This window comes from Octopus sinensis, linkage group LG7 (assembly GCF_006345805.1).
Source record: "Octopus sinensis linkage group LG7, ASM634580v1, whole genome shotgun sequence".
NCBI lineage: Eukaryota > Metazoa > Mollusca > Cephalopoda > Octopoda > Octopodidae > Octopus > Octopus sinensis.
The window spans coordinates 22474731-22495528 of NC_043003.1; the positions used below are offsets into that span (position 1 = coordinate 22474731).

At 39.0% G+C, this 20798-nt stretch overlaps 1 protein-coding gene across 1 annotated transcript in view; it reads right to left on the reverse strand.

Moving 5' to 3' along the window:
* Window positions 1–4169, reverse strand: part of LOC118764059 — a 51687-nt gene extending 47518 nt beyond the window's left edge. Inside the window, exon 1 of the mRNA XM_036504381.1 lies at window positions 4005–4169. Coding sequence (XP_036360274.1) covers window positions 4005–4101 — 97 coding nt within the window. The 5' untranslated portion in view covers window positions 4102–4169. The remainder of the gene's footprint in view (window positions 1–4004) is intronic.
* Window positions 4170–20798: the final 16629 nt, after the last annotated feature.

Here is a 20798-nt window from a genome sequence, read left to right on the forward strand (position 1 = left end):
TATGGTTTCTTAAACATTCTCTAGAACAGCACTATGTACAAAACCAGATATATGGCACCCTAGGCATAACACCAACATGACTTTCAACTTGTTGTCTCATGAGGTCTCTGGGTGAGACTTGAAGCCAACTTGTACAAATGTAAAGCAAAAGTCAAAAAAAAAAAATAATAATAATTGACAGAAAAATACGAAAACTGTTGACAATGCATACAATGCACCACCCTAAGGCAGATATAGAACGACTTTATCTGCCAAAAAAAGAGGGAGGCCGTGGACTTTTACAACTGGCAATAACAATGAAGATTGCTACAATTGGCCTAGACACCTACCTGAAAAACTCTGAGGACTGGATGTTAAAACTTGTCTCAAAACATGAAAACCAGAAAGCATCATACTCAGTAACAAAACAAGCAAAGGAATATCTAAGTGAATTCCGAATACAACAAATTTCGGAATTAGACATACAAGAAACAAGCACAGAAAAAGCTAAACGCATGAAAACCCGTGCAAAAAATGCTGCCTTAGATATTCTGAATGATAAATGGCAAGAAAAACCTCTCTATGGCAAATACCCAAAGAAAGCGAATAATGCAGATGTTGACAAAGCCCTGACCCATCAATGGCTAATGGCCTCTGGCTTAAAATCTGAAACAGAAGGGTTTCTCATAGCAGCTCAAGATCAATGCCTACCAACAAGAAACTACCAGGCCAACATATTAAAGAACGGCAGTAGCCCAACATGTCGTGTATGCCAACAACAAAATGAAACCATTGATCATGTTGTCTCCAAGTGCAGTCTTCTAGCACCTACAGAGTATCTCAACAGGCATGATAGAGCTTCACAATATATTCACTGGGTAATCTGCAAAAACCTGGATTTGCCCCATGAAAAAAACTGGTGGGAACACAAACCACCTCCAGTGCTTGAAAATGACCACATCTCACTCCTCTGGAAATTCCCCATTCAAACTGACAGAAAGATAGATGCAAATAGGCCAGACATCATATTGAAAGACTTCAAACAAAGAACATGCCTCCTCATTGATATGACTGTCCCAATCGATATAAGCGTATCTGTCAAGACCTACCAAAAACTGAGCAAATATAAAGATCTTGAAATAGAAATCAGCAAAATGTGGAAGCTGAAGACTAAAACAATACCTGTTGTCATAGGTGCCCTGGGAATGATAGCAAAAGGGACTGATCGCTACCTAACTCAGATACCAGGAAACCCCAAAATGGCAGAAATCCAAAAGATAGTGCTCATGGGAACTGCTCATATCCTACGCAAAATACTTTCTATGTAATCTCAAGTTTTAAAACAAACATACTTTTCGTTTTTTTTTTTTTGACATTCACTAGTACAACACTAAATGGAAAACCAAATATATGGCACACTAGGCATAACACCAACACGAACTTCCAACCTGTTGTCTCTTGAGGTCTCTGGGTGAGACTTGGAGCCAACTTGTACAAATATAAAGCAAAAGTCAAACATAGAATAATAATGATAATAATAATGATAATAATAATAATGATAATAATAATAATAATAATAATAATAATAATAATAATAATAATAATAATAATAATAAACGCTATTTAATTAAGAGCTAGTTCAGTATTAATCTTTTGATGTGCATATTACACACAGTTTTATAATATCATATATAAACTTGTCTATTATATATATTTACTTTTCTTAAATTACCAACATATCATATTAGAGGGTTGTTGGCCATAACTTTTCTATATCTTGTCCTCAGCAAGCAGGCGAAGAAAACGAACGAAATGAATAAATGAAGAGAGCAAACAATTTTGTTGTAGTCTATTTGGAGGTTTTTTTTTGTCCTTTTCAAGCCTAGCCAGGCTCATGGGCCCGGTTTCTCGGTTTCTATGACGCCAGTCCATCGCAGCGTTACTCACTTTTGCCAGCTAAGTGGACTGGAGCAACGTGAAATGAAGTGTTTTGCTCAAGAACACAACGCGTCGCCCGGTCCAGGAATCGAAACCACAATCTTTCGATCATGGTGCTGACACCCTAACCACTTAGCCACGCGCCTCCACCTATTCGGAGTTTGGTAAACCTAAAATGTTGTTAAGTCGTGGACAGAATACAAAGAGAAATCAATGAAAAAGCCTCTAAACAGTAGCTCGATCTGCTACAATTAGCGGTTGAATATTCCACAAATCACACACTATCACTAGGACCGTCTTAACAACATTATAGCCCAACCCCGAGCGAAGTAACGCAGTGGGGCCTATAGTATTTTGATGTGTGAGAGAAAGTAGAGGAATGTATAAACCATAGTATAGGTGGATTTGTATAGTGGCCCCTAGATTCGTGACTATGCCATTAGAAGACATTGCCTACCATCTGGAAAATGACACGAGGCGAGAGAGACCAGACTGGATGATGTGGTCCTAGGTGCATTTGGTCAAGGAAATAGGACTGAATGGTCACGGTCACTGTTAGAATGCTTTCGACTAGGACTGACCAAAAAGAAAAAAAGAAGAAGAAGAAGAAGAAGAAGAAGAAGAAGAAGAAGAAGAGAAGAAGAAGAAGAAGAAGAAGAAGAACAACAACAACAACAACAACAACAATAATAATAATAATCCTTTCTATTATAGGCACAAGGCCTGAAGTTTTTTGGGGAGGGAACTAGTCGATTACATTGACCCTAAAATTTCACTGGTTCTTAATTTATCGACCCCGAAAGGATGAAAGGCAAAGTCGAGAACTCTGTGGAATTTGAACTCAGAACGTCGAGATAGGCGAAATAATGCTCAGCATTTCGCCCGGCGTGCTAACGATTCTGTCAGCTCACCACCTTAATAATAATGATAATAATAATAATATAATAATAATAATAATAATAATAATAATAATAATAATAATAATAATAATAATAATAATTTTGGCACTTGCAGGGAAGTGGAGGGGGAGATAGACGATTACATGGACCGCAGTGTTCAACTGGTACTTATTTTAACAAGCCCGAAAGGGTGAAAGGCTAAGTCAACCTCGGTGGAATTTGGACTCAGTGCGTAAAGGCAGGCGAAATGTTGCTAAGCATTTTACCCGGCTTGCAAACAATTCTGTCAGCTCGTTGCCTTATGAACTACAACACCGATAATAATAACAGTTTCACAACAACAAAAGGAACATCGGATAATCCTTTTTTCTATAGAGACATGGCCTCAAATTTGTGGAGAGGGGGCTAGTCGATTACATCAACCCCAGTTGACTGGTACTTATTTTATCGACCCCTGAAAGGGATGACAGGCAAGATGGATCTCGGCATAATTTTAACCCAGAATGTAAAGCCGGAAGAAATACCTATTTCCTTACTACCCACAAGGGGCTAAACACAGAGAGGGCTAACAAGGACAGACAAATGGATTAAGTCGATTACATTGACCCCAGTGCGTAACTGGTACTTAATTTATCGACCCCAAAAGGATGAAAGGCAAAGTCGACCTCGGCGGAATTTGAACACAGAACGTAGCGGTAGACGAAATACCTATTTCTTTACTACCCAGAAGGGGCTAAACACAGAGAGGACAAACAAGGACAGACAAACGAATTAAGTCGATTATATCGACCCTAGTGCGTAACCGGTACTTAATTTATCGACCCCGAAAGGATGAAAGGCAAAGTCGACCTCGGCGGAATTTGAACTCAGAACGTAGCGTCAGGCGAAATATCGCTTAGGATTTCGCCCGGCGTGCTAACGACTCTGCCAGCTCGCCGCCCTAGCCGGAAGAAATACCATTACGCACTTTGTCCGGCGTGCTAAGGATTCTACCATTTCGCCGCCTTAACAACAACGATTACAAAATCAACATCATTGATAACAACAACAGCATTAACAACAATAATAGAAAAAATAATAGAAAAAAACATGTATATCAATTAGAATAATTAAAAAAGGGGGGTGTATTGAAAACGAGGAAACAAACAAAAGCAAACATAATCGATATAATTGATTAATTTGAATTACCTGAGGATCGAACCGACGATATCAGTATTTGTAATAAGATGTATATATGACAGAGGTCAGATAATGACCTCCGTCCATCTACAGAGACAACAGACATGTCACCCGGACGGGTTTGGAGACCTGTTAAGTCTGGCCTACCTTCTTAAGGTTCTGTAAAGAAACTGTTGTTTGGGGATGGGGTGGGGGTAGGGGTGTTAAGTGGGGGTTGGGCAGGTGGGTGGGTGGTGGGTGTAGTGGAAAGTGACTCATCTTTCCTCAACCCTCGTTGCTACTCTCCCTCTTTCTCTTTCTCTCCTACTCCCTCTGCTTCTTTCTCTTTCTCTCCTACTCCCTCTGCCTCTTTCTCTCGCTCTCCCTCTTTCTCTTTTTACAGTCACCTGTCAAATACTACCGCCATCACCATCACCATCACCACAACCGCTGTCACTACTATCAACATAACTACGACGACGACAACCACGACAACCACCACCACCACCACCATCACCATCACCATCAACCAATACTACTATAAGACTCACCGGCACTAATATCTCAACCACCACTACCACTACCACCACTACCATCTGTACGGGTGTCAACACAACCTTCGACACAACCAGTACCAATACCATCGCCAACACCAGTAGCGCCAGTTGCACTATCGACACCACCACTACCACCACTACTCCCACCATCACCGTCACACCAGCACCACCACCACCAACACACCGTCACCATAATCACCAGCACCACCACCACCAGCACCAGTAGCGCCATCACCACCACCACTGATAATACTATAGACAATAGCATCAAAACCACCACCACCACCACCACCACCAGCAACAACAACGTCAAGAACAAGAATCGGAAAAGAAGCCCTTTCCTGTTGTGCACCTGTTAGAAATAGCAGCAAAATCCACCCTCTCCCGCCTCAGATTTTAAACATACTCTCTTGGTTTATTATCAAAGGCTGGAACGCCTTTGATCACAAATAGATTTGCGGGTTCCGGGTTGACATGGGATTGGGAATAAACAACAACAACAACACCAACTACAACAACAAACAACAGTATCATCATCGTGGTTGTGTTGTAAGAAGCTTACTTCTCAAACACGAGGTTCCGGGTTCAGTCTCACTGCATAGCACCTTGGACAGGTGACTTCTACTTTAGCCTCGTGATTGGATTTGGTAGATGGAAACTGAAAGAAGCCCGTCGTATATATATATATGTATGTCAGCCCACTTCAAACTTTCTTCGATCTTTCCTCTTTTCTTTTTCTCGCTCCCTATTTCTCACATTTCTTGGCCTTCCTTTCATTCTCATTTTCCCTCCTCTTTTACTTCACTCCGTCCCTTTCCTTTTGTCTTTCCTTTTCTCTCTTCCTTGTCCATCCCTAATTCTTCTATACCTCTGCCCCTACCTCTCTCCTTCCACATGACCGGTGTTCCGCCAAGCCTGACCTTTCTTTCTTGGTTCGACTACAATCCGTGTAGCATCTCTTATAGTCCTTCCCATGCCTGTCACCTCTTGTGTCCCTGCCATAAGGCTTCACTTCCACACACGCCATCTTAATTTAATTCGTCCTTAGTCGAAAGACACCTGTTGTTAATGTCCTGTTGTTTGTATTTGTAAATGTGCACCATTTCTAACTGCGTGACACCTTGGGCAAGTGTCTTCTACTATAGCCTCTGGCCGACCAAAGCCTTGTGAGTGGATTTGGTAGACGGAAACTGAAAGAAGCCCGTCGTGTATATACATATATATGTGTGTGTGTGTGTGTGTGTGTTTATGTGTGTGTGTGTGTGTATATGTGTGTGTGGGTGCTTGTATGATTGTGTGTCTGTGTTTGTCCACCCCCACCATCGCTTGACAACCGATGTTGGTGTGTCTATTTCCTCGTAACTTAGTAGCTCGGCAAAAGAGACCTACAGAATAAGTACTAGGCTTACAAAGAATAAGTCCCGGGGTCTATTTGTTCGACCAAAGGCGGTGCTCCAGCATGGCCACAGTCAAAGGCCTGCAACAACAACAACAGCAACAAAACAGCCGACAGAAACCGAAGGTCCCTGTTCCCACCAGTGACACCCTAACAACCCTCTCACCGCTACCACCACTACAACCCATCACCACTACAACCACCATCGTTATAACCACTGCGTTGCTTGCCACAACTGTTCCTACTACTTCTGTGTCGAAACTCAACACACCTTTCGCCACCGCCACCAATTTGAGCCGTTCTCTCCAACCTTTTCTATCAACTGCAACCCTACTCCTTAGTATCCGCCCCTCCCAATACGTTGTTTGCCCTTGTTTTGATTGGACCTAAAAATAAAGGACCTTGTTCGCAATAACGACTTGTATGCCCTCAACACCCCCCCAACCCCCCCCCCCCCCCGCGCCACCACCGCCGCCACCACCGCCACCACCGCCACCACCGCCACCACCGCCACCACCGCCACCACCGCCACCACCGCCACCACCTCCACCGCCACCACCATCGCCACCATCACCAGAAAAATTGAAATTTTTGTTTGTTCGTAAATTTTTTGTAATTTTTTAAAACTTACAAAGACTATAAGAAAAAGTCCACCATGACCATCACCGTCTCCTAAATCGATTTACAGCATCAAGGCCACAACCACAATTACAGCCATTGGTCACGCTAGCACCACCACTACCACTACACCACGACCAACAACAACACATATCATTATGTGTGTATATTTGCATAAGTATGCCTGGATATGCATGATGATGTGTGGGAATGTGTGTAGGTTCTTGCGTATCTATCTATCTGTCTGTCTGTCTGTCTGTCTGCCTACCTACCTACCTGCCTGCCTGCCACCTGCCTGTCTGTCTGTCTATCTATCTATCTATCTATCTATCTATCTACCTACCTACCTACCTATCTATCTATCTATCTATCTATCTATCTATCTATCTATCTATCTATCTATCTGTCTGTCTGTCTGTCTGTCTGTCTGTCTGTCTGTCTATCTGTCTATCTATCTGTCTGTCTGCCCGTCCGTCTGTTTGTCTGTCTACACATGCTCGAAATGGGAAGTAGATAGCCGACAACTGATGAAGGGTTGTTTTCCAATACGTTTGCGTATTTAACTTGTTTGTTTTCGTATTTCATGTTGTTTACACAGTTGGTGACGTCCTGTACCCATATATGCACACACATTTATATAATAAATATATATATACACATACACATATGTATATTTATACACATAGACGCACATACATATATACATAAATGTATGTATATGCATATTTATGTTTCTCTCTCTCTTCCTATATGTATATATCTTTTCTCTTTTACTTGTTTCGGTCATATGACTGCGGCCATGCTGGAGCACCGCCTTTAGTTGAGCAAATCGACCCCAGGACTTATTCTTTGTAAGCCTAGTACTTATTCTATCGGTTTCGTTTGCCTAAGTGCTAGATACGGGGACGTAAACACACCAACATCGATTGTCAAATGATGGTGGGTAACAAATACAGACATATACACACACCTACATATATATTTGTATATACAATGAGCTTCTTTCGGTTTCCGTCTACCAAATCCACTCACAAGAAGGACCTGGTCGGCCGGAGGCTATAGTAGAGGACACTTGCCCAAGATGCCATGCAGTGGGACTGAACCCGGAACCATGTGGTTGGGAAGAAAGCTTCTTAACACACAGCCACGCCTAGATACGCACACACACACACACATATACGTGTATGTATGTATGTATGTATGTATGTATGTATGTATGTATGTATGTATGTATATATACATGTTGTGCATGTATATGCGCATACATACACAAACACACGCACAAGTATGTATATTTGTTTATTTACGTACAATGAATGCCACTATTTGCGGGTGGATAATAGGTGTATGTGTGTGTGTGAGATGTGTGCGTCTTTAGTGTGTTTGTGTATGGGTATGTATGCGTGGTTGCGTGTATGCATGGGTTTAAGTATACGTATGCAATAGGTGTGTATGTGTTGGTATGAGTTGATGTGTATGTTGCGTGGATTATATATATATATATATATATATATATATCTATATCACAATCGTATATATGTATATATATATATATATATATGTATATATGTATATATATATATATATATATATATATATATATATATATATATATATATATATATATATCTATATCACAATCGTATATATGTATATATATATATATATATATATATATATATATATATTTATATAGAGAGATATATCACAATCGTATATATATATATATATAAATATATATACACACGGTTGTGAACAGCGTTCGCCATTCATATATGATGTCCGCGCCCTTAAATTTAACAATGGAAACATCTGACGGAAAGAAAGACCTAAGTGGATCTAGTACGTCATTTTGTTTTCCTTTCTTCGCTAAAAATACAATGTATGTATACATACACTACATCTCTCTTTGTCCTCCTGGTCTTGACTCTTTCACTCGTTGAGTTACGGGGTTAATTGGGGCGTCGCCTCCGATGGTTTTAGGTTTTTTTTTTATCATATCAACCCCAATGCTTCATATATAATATATATATATCTTTGTGAGAATGTGAGTGTGTGTGTGTGTTTAGGCATGTATTGCTTTTATGTGAAGTTTATATAAAAGCAATTTGACATTACGCTGAAGAATTACTCAACACCTTTTAATAGAACACGTATTTATATATTTTTACAACGAAAAAATTGACAGTAACTTCGATGTTTTCGTTCAACAGCATTCTACATGAGTGCGCGTGTATGTATGTATGTATGTATGTATGTATGTATGTATGTATGTATGTATGTATATATATTATATATATATATATATGTTTGTGTGTGTGTGTACACACATATACACGCACACCTTGAACTCTGCTGTGCATGTGCACTAAGTCTTAACGTTCTAGCTCACTTCCGCTGTTTACAGCAGTAATTGGAAGGAAGGTGTGTTGCGTTTAATCGTCGCATTAATTGAAAACAATATAATAAACCTTCTTGAGTATATCCCATCAATACTTAATATTTTATATGTTTTCCTTTTGTTTTTATATCCGCTCTAATGCGTTTTTGCATATTTTGCATAATTGGTTGGGGCAATTTTCTGCCATTCAATGTGTGATGCTAACATTTTTTCCTATTTTTTCAGTGAATATCTTATTGTTAACTTACCAGTGGTTAATCTTTGTTGAAAATGTCTAGAAGAGACAGATTTCTGAAGCTCAAAGAGCTCAAATCATTTCATTGTTTAGAGATGGACTATCCCAAGTCAACATTGCAAGAAAACCGGAATGCTCCAGAAATGGTATCCAAACAACCACCAAAAAGTACAGTGAGATCAATTCTTTCGAAAACCGTGATAGTCACGGTCGCAAAAAGGTGTACAACCCCGAGGGAAGACAAGTTGCCGAAGAGGACATCTCTGGCCGATAGGAAAAAAACCCCACCTATTCTGATGTAGCTGCTGAGTTTCGGTCAGCAACAAAGAGATATCAAGTCGCACAGCGAGAAGAAAGTTATTAGAAGCTGAGCTCAAAGGATGTAAGGCGAGAAAGAAACCGTGGCTGTCTGAGATGAAAAAGAAGAAGCTATTCTCTTGGGAAAAAGAGCATAGAGATTGGATTTATGGTAATTGAGCTAAAGTTCTTAAGTCCGATAAAAGCAACATTTGAAGTATGTTCACAATATTAGTTTCCACCAATTTATTAGGCATAATTGAATTTATTACGCTTGTACGCATTTTTTATTGGCTACCAAAAATGATCAGTAAAATTTGTATTTCTTCTCAGATCTTTGGAACCCCTGGAGCTGTTAATGCTCGTCGAAGAGTTGGGGAAGCTTATGATCCTAGATGTGTTGTCCCAGCAATTAAATTTTGGAGGTGGTAGGGTAATGGTTTGGGGGTTGCATGTCGTTTTCAAGCCCAGGAATGTTATTCAGTTGCAAAGGCATAATGAATTCCAACACTTACAACAGCATGTTGGACCAAGATTATCAACTTTCCTTAGATAAAATTTTCAATGATACCATACCAGATGATATAATTATTCCAACAAGCCAATACTCCATGTCACACATCCAGAGTCTCAGTGGGTTGGTTTGAAGAGAAAGGGGTAGGGTTGATGGAATGGTGCCTCCTCAATCTCCTGACCTCAACCCCACTGAACATTTGTGATCACACTTGGATACAAGAGCGAAGAGGCACAAATGTTCTTCAAAAGTGAATTAACAGCCAAAATTCATGAAGAGTGGCAGAAAACTGAGCCTACCACTTATGCCAGCTTAGTCTCAAGCATGCAAAAACGCATAAAAACGGTTATAAAAGCAAAAGGAGGACACATCAAATATTAATTATTAATATAATATACTCAAACATGTTTATTGTTATTTCAGTTATGAAATAAAAGAGTTTCAATCATATTCCCTACTTTTTCATAGGGTTGGAACGTAACTCCCTGGATATTCCAGGGATTGCTGTAATTAAGATGTACTTGCATAGCAAGTGACCTGATCTGAGATCGTGTGCTGGAACGAAAACAATTGCAGCGTGGAAGGTGTTTATAAGCCATTTAAGAAACACACAAAAACCGTTAGATTCACTTCAAGATTTAAATTTAATTTGTCAAAATATTTTCGTCGCTTTGAGACCGCGACCTGTTCCCTGACAAAATTTCATGCTGCATCTATGTAATTAAGTTGATCTTACAAACAATAAATATATTCTGCTCTAGGTATTTATTTTTTCTATTTGTCAGTTAATATGTAAACAGAAGTATTCACAAATATAATACCATTACTATATGTGTATGTGTCTGTTTGTGTGTGCGCTCGCGTGTGTTTTCGTACGTGTATGTGCGAATATTTCGTTTGATTATGTCGTACTTTGGACATTATCAAATACCAACTTTTGAGGACGTTGGTTGGAATTTGAGGGCTATCTGTGTGTTATTAGGAGTGGCTGTGTGGTAAGCAGCTTGCTTACGAACTACATAGTTTCCGGGTTCAATCCCACTGCGTGGCACCTTGGGCAAGTGTCTTCTACTATAGCCTCGGGCCGACCAAAGCCTTGTGAGTGGATTTGGTAGACGGAAACTGAAACAAGCCCGTCGTATATATGTATATATATGTATGTTTGTGTGTGTATATGTTTGTCCCCCTCCACCAACATCGCTTGACAACCGATGCTGGTGTGTTTACGTTCCCGTAACTTAGCGGTTCGGCAAAAGAGAACCAACAGAATAAGTACTAGGCTTACAAAGATTAAGTCCTGGGGTCGATTTGCTCGACTAAAAGGCGGTGCTCCAGCATGACCACAGTTAAATGACTGAAACAAGTAAAAGAATAAAAGAGTAAAAGGTCAAGTCGAGTGACCGCGTAAATCAGGCGTGGGCAAAATTTTTTCGAGACACGGACAGCATCTGACATGGCGCATCATCAGGTGGGCCGCAATACTGCACGCAGGTGTGCACAACCCCATCCACCGCCCCTCCATCACATTAACACTTACATATATAAACACAGTTAAACGCAATGTGAAACACACTGACAGACAGATTGACAGATACACACACCGGCATACGTGTGCATGTATGCCTGTGTGTATATGGACATGTGTATGTGTTTTTATTTGACAATAGTCGTTCCTGAATTAGCAACTAACGCTTATATTTCTGTGTTTAGAATGAAGGTATGGCTACTATATAGATTCATCAGTGTTTACAAGTGGTTTTGCTATGTATGTAAGGGACGTCTTGTCATCATCACGCTTGTCTGTGATTATATTTATATACACCCACAGATACGTGCGCGTATGTACGCGCGCGCGCACACACACAGACACACACACACAGACACACACACACAGACACACACACACAGACACACACACACACACACACACACATACACACTGATATGATTACATATAAATGGCATGTTTATATAAACGAATATACATAAATACATGATTTTTGTGAATGTTTCCATATACACCCACACACACACATATATATATATACATGCATATATGTATGTATAAACGTGTATGTATACAGTTGTATATAGTTGTATATACACAAATGTATATTTACATATAAACATATCGAAACATACACACATACATACATATATATATATATATATATATATATATATATATACGCACACATACAAACATATATATATATGTATATATATGTGTATGTGTGTGTCTGTGTGTATAAATGTGCATGTATATATGTACTTGCAAATATACACCCACATTCATACACACATAAACACATAAGCATAGATAAAGACATATACTCTTCATAAACCTATTCTCAGACCCGAATTCTTGCCGTCACAGGTACATAGTGACACATGTTTGCATTTTATTCCAACGAATTTACTCTACATAAATTGGCAATCATTTCTTTCTTTGTGTGTGTAGGTGTGTGTGTGTGTGTGTGTTTGCGTGCGTTTGTGTGTGTGTGTCTGCATGTGTGTGAGTGTCTCTTTCTTTCTTTCTTTCTTCTTTCTTTCTTTCTTTCTTTCTTTCTTTCTTTCTTTCTTTCCCTCCCTTCCCCTGTCTCTCTCTCTTTCACGCGCACATATTCTCTCTCTCTCTCTCTCTCTCTCTCTATCTATCTGCCTCTTACTCTTTGAATCAATCCTTCCGTATCGCCTTCATTCTGTTTTTCTACTCCATGTTTTTCTGTACACACGTACATACATATATATACATGGAGAGACCGAGCGAGAGAGAGAGAGAGAGAAAGAGAGAGAGAGAGAGAGAAAGAGAGAGAAAGGGAGAGAGAGGAAGAAGAAAGAGAGAGAGAGAGAGAGAAAGAGAGAAAGGAGAGAGAAGAGAGAAGAGAGAGAGAAGAGAGAGAGAGAGAAGAAGAAGAAGAGGAGAAAGAGGAGAGAGAGAGAGAGAGAGAAAGAGAGAAAGAGAGAGAGAGGGTGCATTCGTACATTGATCCATTTATATACATGCACACAAACTACACACACACATATACATTGTATATACATAAGAATATGCAAATTCAGATACATGCATCAACAGGAATGTCAGTATGACTTCTTTTCCGTGTATATATATATATATATATATATATATATATATACACATGTGTGAGTGTGCGTGTGTAATATATTGAAAAATAGTCAGTGTTTCTTCTCAGACGAAAGTCAGTCTCAATACGTTACACTTCTTTTCTTCCAAGGGTTTATATCCTAACAAAAGCATTAACTTTTTCTGTATTATGTTTTTTGTTTTACCAGACGACCTTCGGATTTCTTGTACATCATTGTCCACACACACACACACCACACGGACACACACACACACGTATATATGTTTAGCTCTAAAGATAAAAGCTCATTCCTTAACTGTATATTGTCATAGCTAATACCCTTTGATCAGCTGATAGCGTAACAGTTGTCTCCCTTGCCTGCTTTTTTATTTTTAGATTTGAATGCTCCTTAAGGGAGTTTTATTTTCTTTCTTGCTGTCTACAAATTCAGAAATAATTTCGGATGATTCATTTATGAGAGTAAACTCCCGTATTTGTCGTAACGATGCGTCATACGGATGCGTCAAAAGTATTTTAATACTCATTTGATTCAACATGCCGTATCGAATCAAATAAGCTTTTTAAAAAAAGATGCCGAGTTAGATGAAGATTTTCTGTTCATATTGTGTATAGTATTCACTATTTATCTTTTGGCTTATTACTAGTTTCAGTTATTAGACTGTGGCACCATCTTGAAGAATTTTTAGCCATCAATCCTAGTATTTGTTTTTCAAGCCTTGTATATATTCTACGTTGCGGAGGACGTAAACACACCAGCACTGGTTGTCAAGTGGTGGTGGATGCCACACACACACAGACACACATACACACACGCCGAGCTGCTTTCAGTTTCAGTCTACCAAATTCATTCACTAGTCTTTGGTTGGCCCAAAGCTATATAACAGAAGGCACTTGCCGAAGGTGCTACACAGTAGGACTGAACCCAGAACCATATGGTTGGGAAGCAAGCTTCTTACCACACAGCCACGCCTGCGCCTACAAAATAAATAATTCTCGCTAAAGGTGTATTTTCCTCATTATCCATCGTTGACACAGGCGGTGAATTGGCTGAGTGGTTAGAACGTCGGACAGAACGCTCGTGATATTTGTTACGACACTCTACACCTTGAGTTCGATTCCAGTCAAGGTCAATTTTAGTTTTCATCCCTTTCAGGGCCGATAAAAATGTACCATTCCAAGACGGTGGATTATATATATGCGCCCTTTTCAAGCCTAGCCAGGCTCATGGGCCCGGTTTCTATGACGCCAGTCCATCGCAGCGTTACTCAAGAAACAAGAAGAAAAAGTGAGAGAAAGTTGGGGCGAAAGAGTACAACAGGGGTCGCCACCACCCCCTGCTGGAGCCTCGTGGAGCTTTAGGTGCTTTATCTCAATAAACACACACAACGCCCGGTCTGGGAATGGAAACCGCGATCCTCCGACCGCGAGTCCGCTGCCCTAACCACTGGGCCATTGCGTCTCCACAAGACGGTGGATTAGCGCAACCATAAGAAATTCGAGCCGTATTCTTTGCATATTCGTTCCTGTTCTCTGCACCCTAAGTTCGAATCTTGATATGACCTATTTAGGTGGTAGACTTAAGCCACCGCTCATTCTAACACCAATTAGCAGAGTCCACTCAGTCGTAAGCATTCGAGCCAGGCTTGCTGCTTGAAGATACTTCTTCATAATGATTTGGATTAAACGTTCGTTTAAATTAATTCAGTTTTATTAATGATGTTTATTCCTAATTCAGCAGGTGTTGAAAGTAATTAAATTAGTAATTAAATTATGATCTATCGGGGAAATTTATACTTTTTAGTTTTCGCTCCTTCTGTCACACACACACATGATTATATATGGTGAGATGCATAGCTTTGTGTGTTGCACTCATGGTTGTAAGATTGTGGTGTCAATTCTTGGACCGGGCGATTCGTTGAGTTCTTGAGCAAAACGCTTCATTTAAAGACGTCCCCGTCCACTCAGTTGGCAAAAGTGAGCATCCTTCTAGAGAAGAATAACAAAGCTTCAGTCTTGGCATGGAGGTTCATAATCGTCATGGTCTATAAGCATAGCATCCGAAGAGAGAGAGAGAGAGAGAGAGAGAGAGAGCGAGAGGGAGAGGGAGAGAGATAAAGAAAGAGAGAGATAAAGAGAGAGGGTGAGAGAGAGATAAAGAGAGAAAGAGAGAGATAAAGAGAGAGAGGGTGAGAGAGAGGGTGAGAGAGAGGAAGAGACAGACAAATAGACAAGGGAAAAGAAAGGTTATTTACGAAAAGTATTTTTATTGTCATATCTTTCTTAATTTATTTCGTTTTGGGATTTGGTTTGCAAGATTCTTTATATGAGTTCGTGTGTTGAAGCATATTCTGTTGTGTCTGGGGAGAGTCATTTTCTTTTTGTGCCTTATAATTTAACACACTCACTGGTAAAATTTCCACTTATTTCTTATTTTTATTTTCCTAAAATTTTCGTTGCGTCTTGCAACCTTTACAAGAGTCTTGACTCTTAATCTACTTTTCAACGTAAAGCATAACGAGAAGATTAAATTCATTTATAGTTAAGTATTCTGTATTATTTCTCGTTATCATTCTATGTACACAGACGTTTCACATATTTTTTATATCTCATCAGTGCAGTTCATTAAAGTCATTTGCTTTTAGTGGTTTCCTGTTATGTATAAGTCATATGCTTACAGGAAAAGTGAAATGAAATAGAGAACTGACTGCAGATATCTTCGACCTCCAAGCTGTGCATTGTCCAATGACATTTACATATTTTAAGTTGCATGTTGCTTTAGTTGGTTTGTGTGTGTGTGAGTTCATGTTTATGTATGTATGCGTATTTATGTTTGTGTTGTGTGTATGTGTTACATGAATGTGTATGCATATGTATAAGCGTTTATTTTGAATATTTATGTGGGTTAGTTGCTTGAAAATGTTGTCGTTGTGATGGTCACGGCGGTGGTGGTTTTGGTGGTGGTGGTGCTGTCGTCGTTTAGCATTTGATTAACCACACGTCGACCCTAACCGGACAAACCTGTAACCAAAGACATTCCAGTCGTGACCATCACCGTTTTTATTATTTCTAGGTATAGCTGAAAGCAAGGCTGTGTGACTAAGGAGTTTTCATCGTAACCACGTTTATCTCGAGTTTTGTTCAACTGCGGAGCACCTTGGTCAAGTGACTCTTGCTATAAGACTGGGCCCACCAATGCCATATGAATGAATTTTGTGAACGGTAGCTGTGTGGAAGCCTGTTGTATCTCTCTCTCTCTCTCTCTCTCTCTCTCTCTCTCTCTCTCTATCTATCTATCTATCTATCTATCTGTCTGTCTGTCTGTCTATCTGTCTGTCTGCCTACCTGTCTGTCTGACTGCCTGTCTTTCTGTCTATCTTGTCTGTCTATGAAATACCCGTGCAATTTTGATATAGCTAAGTACATATAAGTACACATACATATACATACATACATACATACATACATACATACATACACAAACATTTTTCGCTCCATTTTTTTCTTCTCTCCGTCTGTTTTCTTTCCTCATTCCTTTCTGCAGGAGAGCGTATGCTCGAAACATCAAAGACTTCTTACATTTTTTCTGAGCGCCCAACTTGTGCACCTTGCTTCATGTTCCCGCATTTGCGTTCGTTTTTGGATTTTTGTTTTTCTTTTGTATAATTTTGAACAACACACACACATATGTGTGTATACATGTGTGTACATATATATATAATATATATTATATATATATATATATATATATATATATATATATATATATACACACATCAATTCACACATGTGACTTGTATTTAAATGTATATACGTTTGTGCATATGAAAGTATGTAGGACGAAGGTATGTATATGTGATTTTGTGTATCTGCGTGAGTGTATTTCCCTGTATTTTAGATATCTCTCCACGTAATAACAAGTGTGTGTGTGCGTGTACATGCTCACTTAAATACATCCACCCATCCACATATATATATGCAAACACACACATATATACATACATGCATACAAATACACACACACACGTTTGTATGTATGTGTATGTGTACGTGAGGGTTTTGCTTCTTTTACGTGTGTTTCAATGTTAATATAATTTATATTGGACGAATGCGTACGCTTATATGTATGTCTGTCTGCGCATGCGTGCTATTGATGTAATGTGTGAGTAACTGTGTATACTTGCGTATGTTGCACGCGCGCGTGTGTATGTCTGTTGATGTGTGTGTGTGTGAGAATGTTTGCGTATATGGGTATGTTTGATGTATAAGAGTGAATGTCTTTATGTCTGTACTGATGTTTGTACAGGTTTAGTTAGTTAGGAATGTCACAGACCAGAAAGTTCAAGTTGTTCCACTACTTTAGGCTTCATTATGGAATTATCAATTGTGTGTGACTATGTGTGTGTGCCTTTATGAGTGTATCTTTGTGTGTGTGTGTATGTGTGTGTGTGTGTTTGCGTGCGCAGAGCAACGCGATATGATGTGTCTTACTTAAGGATACAACGCCCCACCCGGTACTTATTTTACCGACCCCGAAAGGATGAAAATCAAAATCGACCGCGGTGGAATTTGAACTCAGAACGCAACTCTAGTACTTATGAATTTTTATAAAGTCTGGTTCCTTTTGCCGAGCCGCTATGTTACGGGCACATAGATAACCAACATAGGTTGTCAAGCGGTGGGAACGGCACACACACACACGCGCACACACACATGTATCGACGACGGGTTTCCACGCAGTTTCGATCGACCTAATTCACTCCCAAAGCATTGATCGGTCCGGGGACATGGAAGAAAAAAATTTTTCTAAGGTGCTGTACAGTGGGAACGAACTTGAGACAACGTGGTTACAAAGCGAACTTCATAACCACACGGTCATACTTGCGCCTGAAGATATTTTTTAAAACAAAATTGCAATTATTCAAGAGTGAAAAAAAATCTTAATTACGTCTTGTCTGTAATCTGCAGATTTACTTGTTAGCCTACGGTTCTAATTTGTCTGTCTATGATTTGAATCGAGAATTTTACCTTGACGACCAGAGAGTTATAATAGTATTTATTATTAATATTTACATAAGATAGCAAGATGGCAGAATTATTAGCACACCGGGCAAAATGCTTACCGGAATTTCTTACGTTCTGAGTTCAAATTCCGCCGAGGTCGGATTTGCACTTCTAGCTTGATAAAATAAGTACCGGTTGAGCACTGGAATAGATATACTCGGCTTACCCCCACCCACCAACCATCTTGCTGACCCCGTGTTAAAATTTGAAACGATTATTAATAGCTATAATTTTGGCACATGGCAAAGAATTTTGAGGGGAAGGCGAAGCCGATTACATCAACGCCAGTACTTGACTGGTACTTATTTTATCGACCCCGAAAGGATAGAAAGAAAAATCGACCTCGGAAAAATTTGAACCCAGAATGTAAAGACAGGCGAAGTACTGCTAACCATTATTATTTTCTACTCTAGGCACAAGGTACCAAATTTTTGAGGAGGAGGCCAGTCGATTAGATTGACCCCAGTACGCAATTTATCAACCCCGAAAGGATGACAAGTAAAGTCGACCTCCGTGGAATTTGAACTCAGAACGTAAAGTCAGACGAAATGCCGTTAAGCATTTCGCCCGGCGTGCTAACGATTCTGCCAACTCTCCGCCTTACTGCTAAGCATTATTAATAGTTATAATGATAATGAACTTTAGACTGGTTATACAATAGTACATAATATAAATTGCCTAATTTCTAACTGTAAAAGAAAAAGAAAAAAGGTCTCAGAAACGCAAAGCTTGTGCTATCTAGAGATAGCAGAAACTTTACGGCTTTAAAGCGGCAAACTAGTAGACTCAGACTCGTTAGCACGCCAGGCAAAGTGCTTAGCGGTATTTCGTCTGCCGCTACGTTCTGAGTTCAAATTCCGCCGAGGTCGACTTTGCCTTTCATCCTTTCGGGGTCGATTAAATAAGTACTAGTTACGCACTGGAGTCGATATAATCGACTTAATCCGTTTGTCTGTCCTTGTTCGCCCCCTCTGTGTTTAGCCCCTTGTGGGTAGTAAAGAAATAGGTATTTCGTCAGTCATTACGTTCTGAGTTCAAACTCTGCCGAGGTCGACTTTGCCTTTCGCCCTTTCGGGGTCAATGAAATAAGTACCAGTTGAAACCAGGGTTCGATGGACTCTACTAGCCACTTCCCCCAAAATTTCAGGCCTTGTGCCTATAGTAGAAATGATTTATATAGGGCTTTTATTTCTAGTTTTAACCCTTTGTCTGTCCAAAGCATTTTCATAAGTTTGCCCCAAACGTCCATGCTTGTTTCCAGACTTTTAACCCTTGTTTCATAGATTCTGAGTAATTATAAAGCTTTCCTGTCATAAGCCCCAAGTTAATCTGATGGTTGAAAAAAACTGGAAATATGTATCATATATAATGTATGGACACTCATGAAATATATCATGTGCATTACAGGACAGGCAAAGCTTTAAGCAAATTACAGGTATATCTCTCCTTGGCATTACTGCTAGTCTATGAAAGATAACTTTCCCAGCAGGAGTTATTGAACTTAGTATTGCAAATAAAAAAACACAGAATTTGTCGAGTGCAGTCACTCCTTAGAGCACTGAATTGTACGAGGGTACCCTGGTACATGGTTGATTGATTAGCTATAAATAACAGCCTCATCTCTCTGTTTCAAATCATACTCTAGCACAAGTATGGGTAATCCTGTCGGAGAAGCGGGTGGGATTAGACATAGTTCATTATCAGGAGAGCCACACTCCTAAAAAAATTTTAAGGTAATTAAAGTACCAGTAGAAACCTCCCCAAAATTTCAGGACTTGTGCCTATAGTAGAAAGGATATATATATATATATAAAGCAAAGTAAATATATATATATATATATATATAAAGTAAAGTAGATCAATGATACGTTAAATAATATAGATAATATAATATAATATAATATAATATAGATAATATAATATAATAGAATGCGTTAAAGAATACAGATAATATAATATAACAGAACAAAACACTTTCGATAATATAGATAAAATATACTCTTAGAAACATAGGGTAATGGCAACTGGAACTGCTTTCGAATCGGGCTTGACCTGGAGATGGTGGGAGTTAAGCAACAACAAAAACACACAGTGGTAATAGCAATAAACTTCTGATATATACGCACAGCTAATTGGATTTTGTCGATAGCGAAGTATTTTCCCTGCGGGTTTGGCTGCTTTTGCAGGAAACGCCGCTCTCTCTCCGACTCCATTTTCATATAATGTATGTAGTATGTATGTAATATATGCATACATATATGTATATACATACATACATACATACATACATACATACATACATACATACATACATACATACATACATACATACATATGCATATACATATATGCACATATACATACCTACATATAAATACATACATATATATATACATATACATAAATACATACATATAAATACATACATAATGTATATAGATATAATGATATAAATAAGATATAATATATATATATATATGCATATATACATACATATTATATATACCTATATGAGTACAGGACGTCACAAAACGTAAACAACATGAAATGCGAAGACAAACTTGGGTTTGCAAGCAACAAAACAATTGGAAAACAAGACAAGTAACATAAATAACAACCAACACACACATTTCTA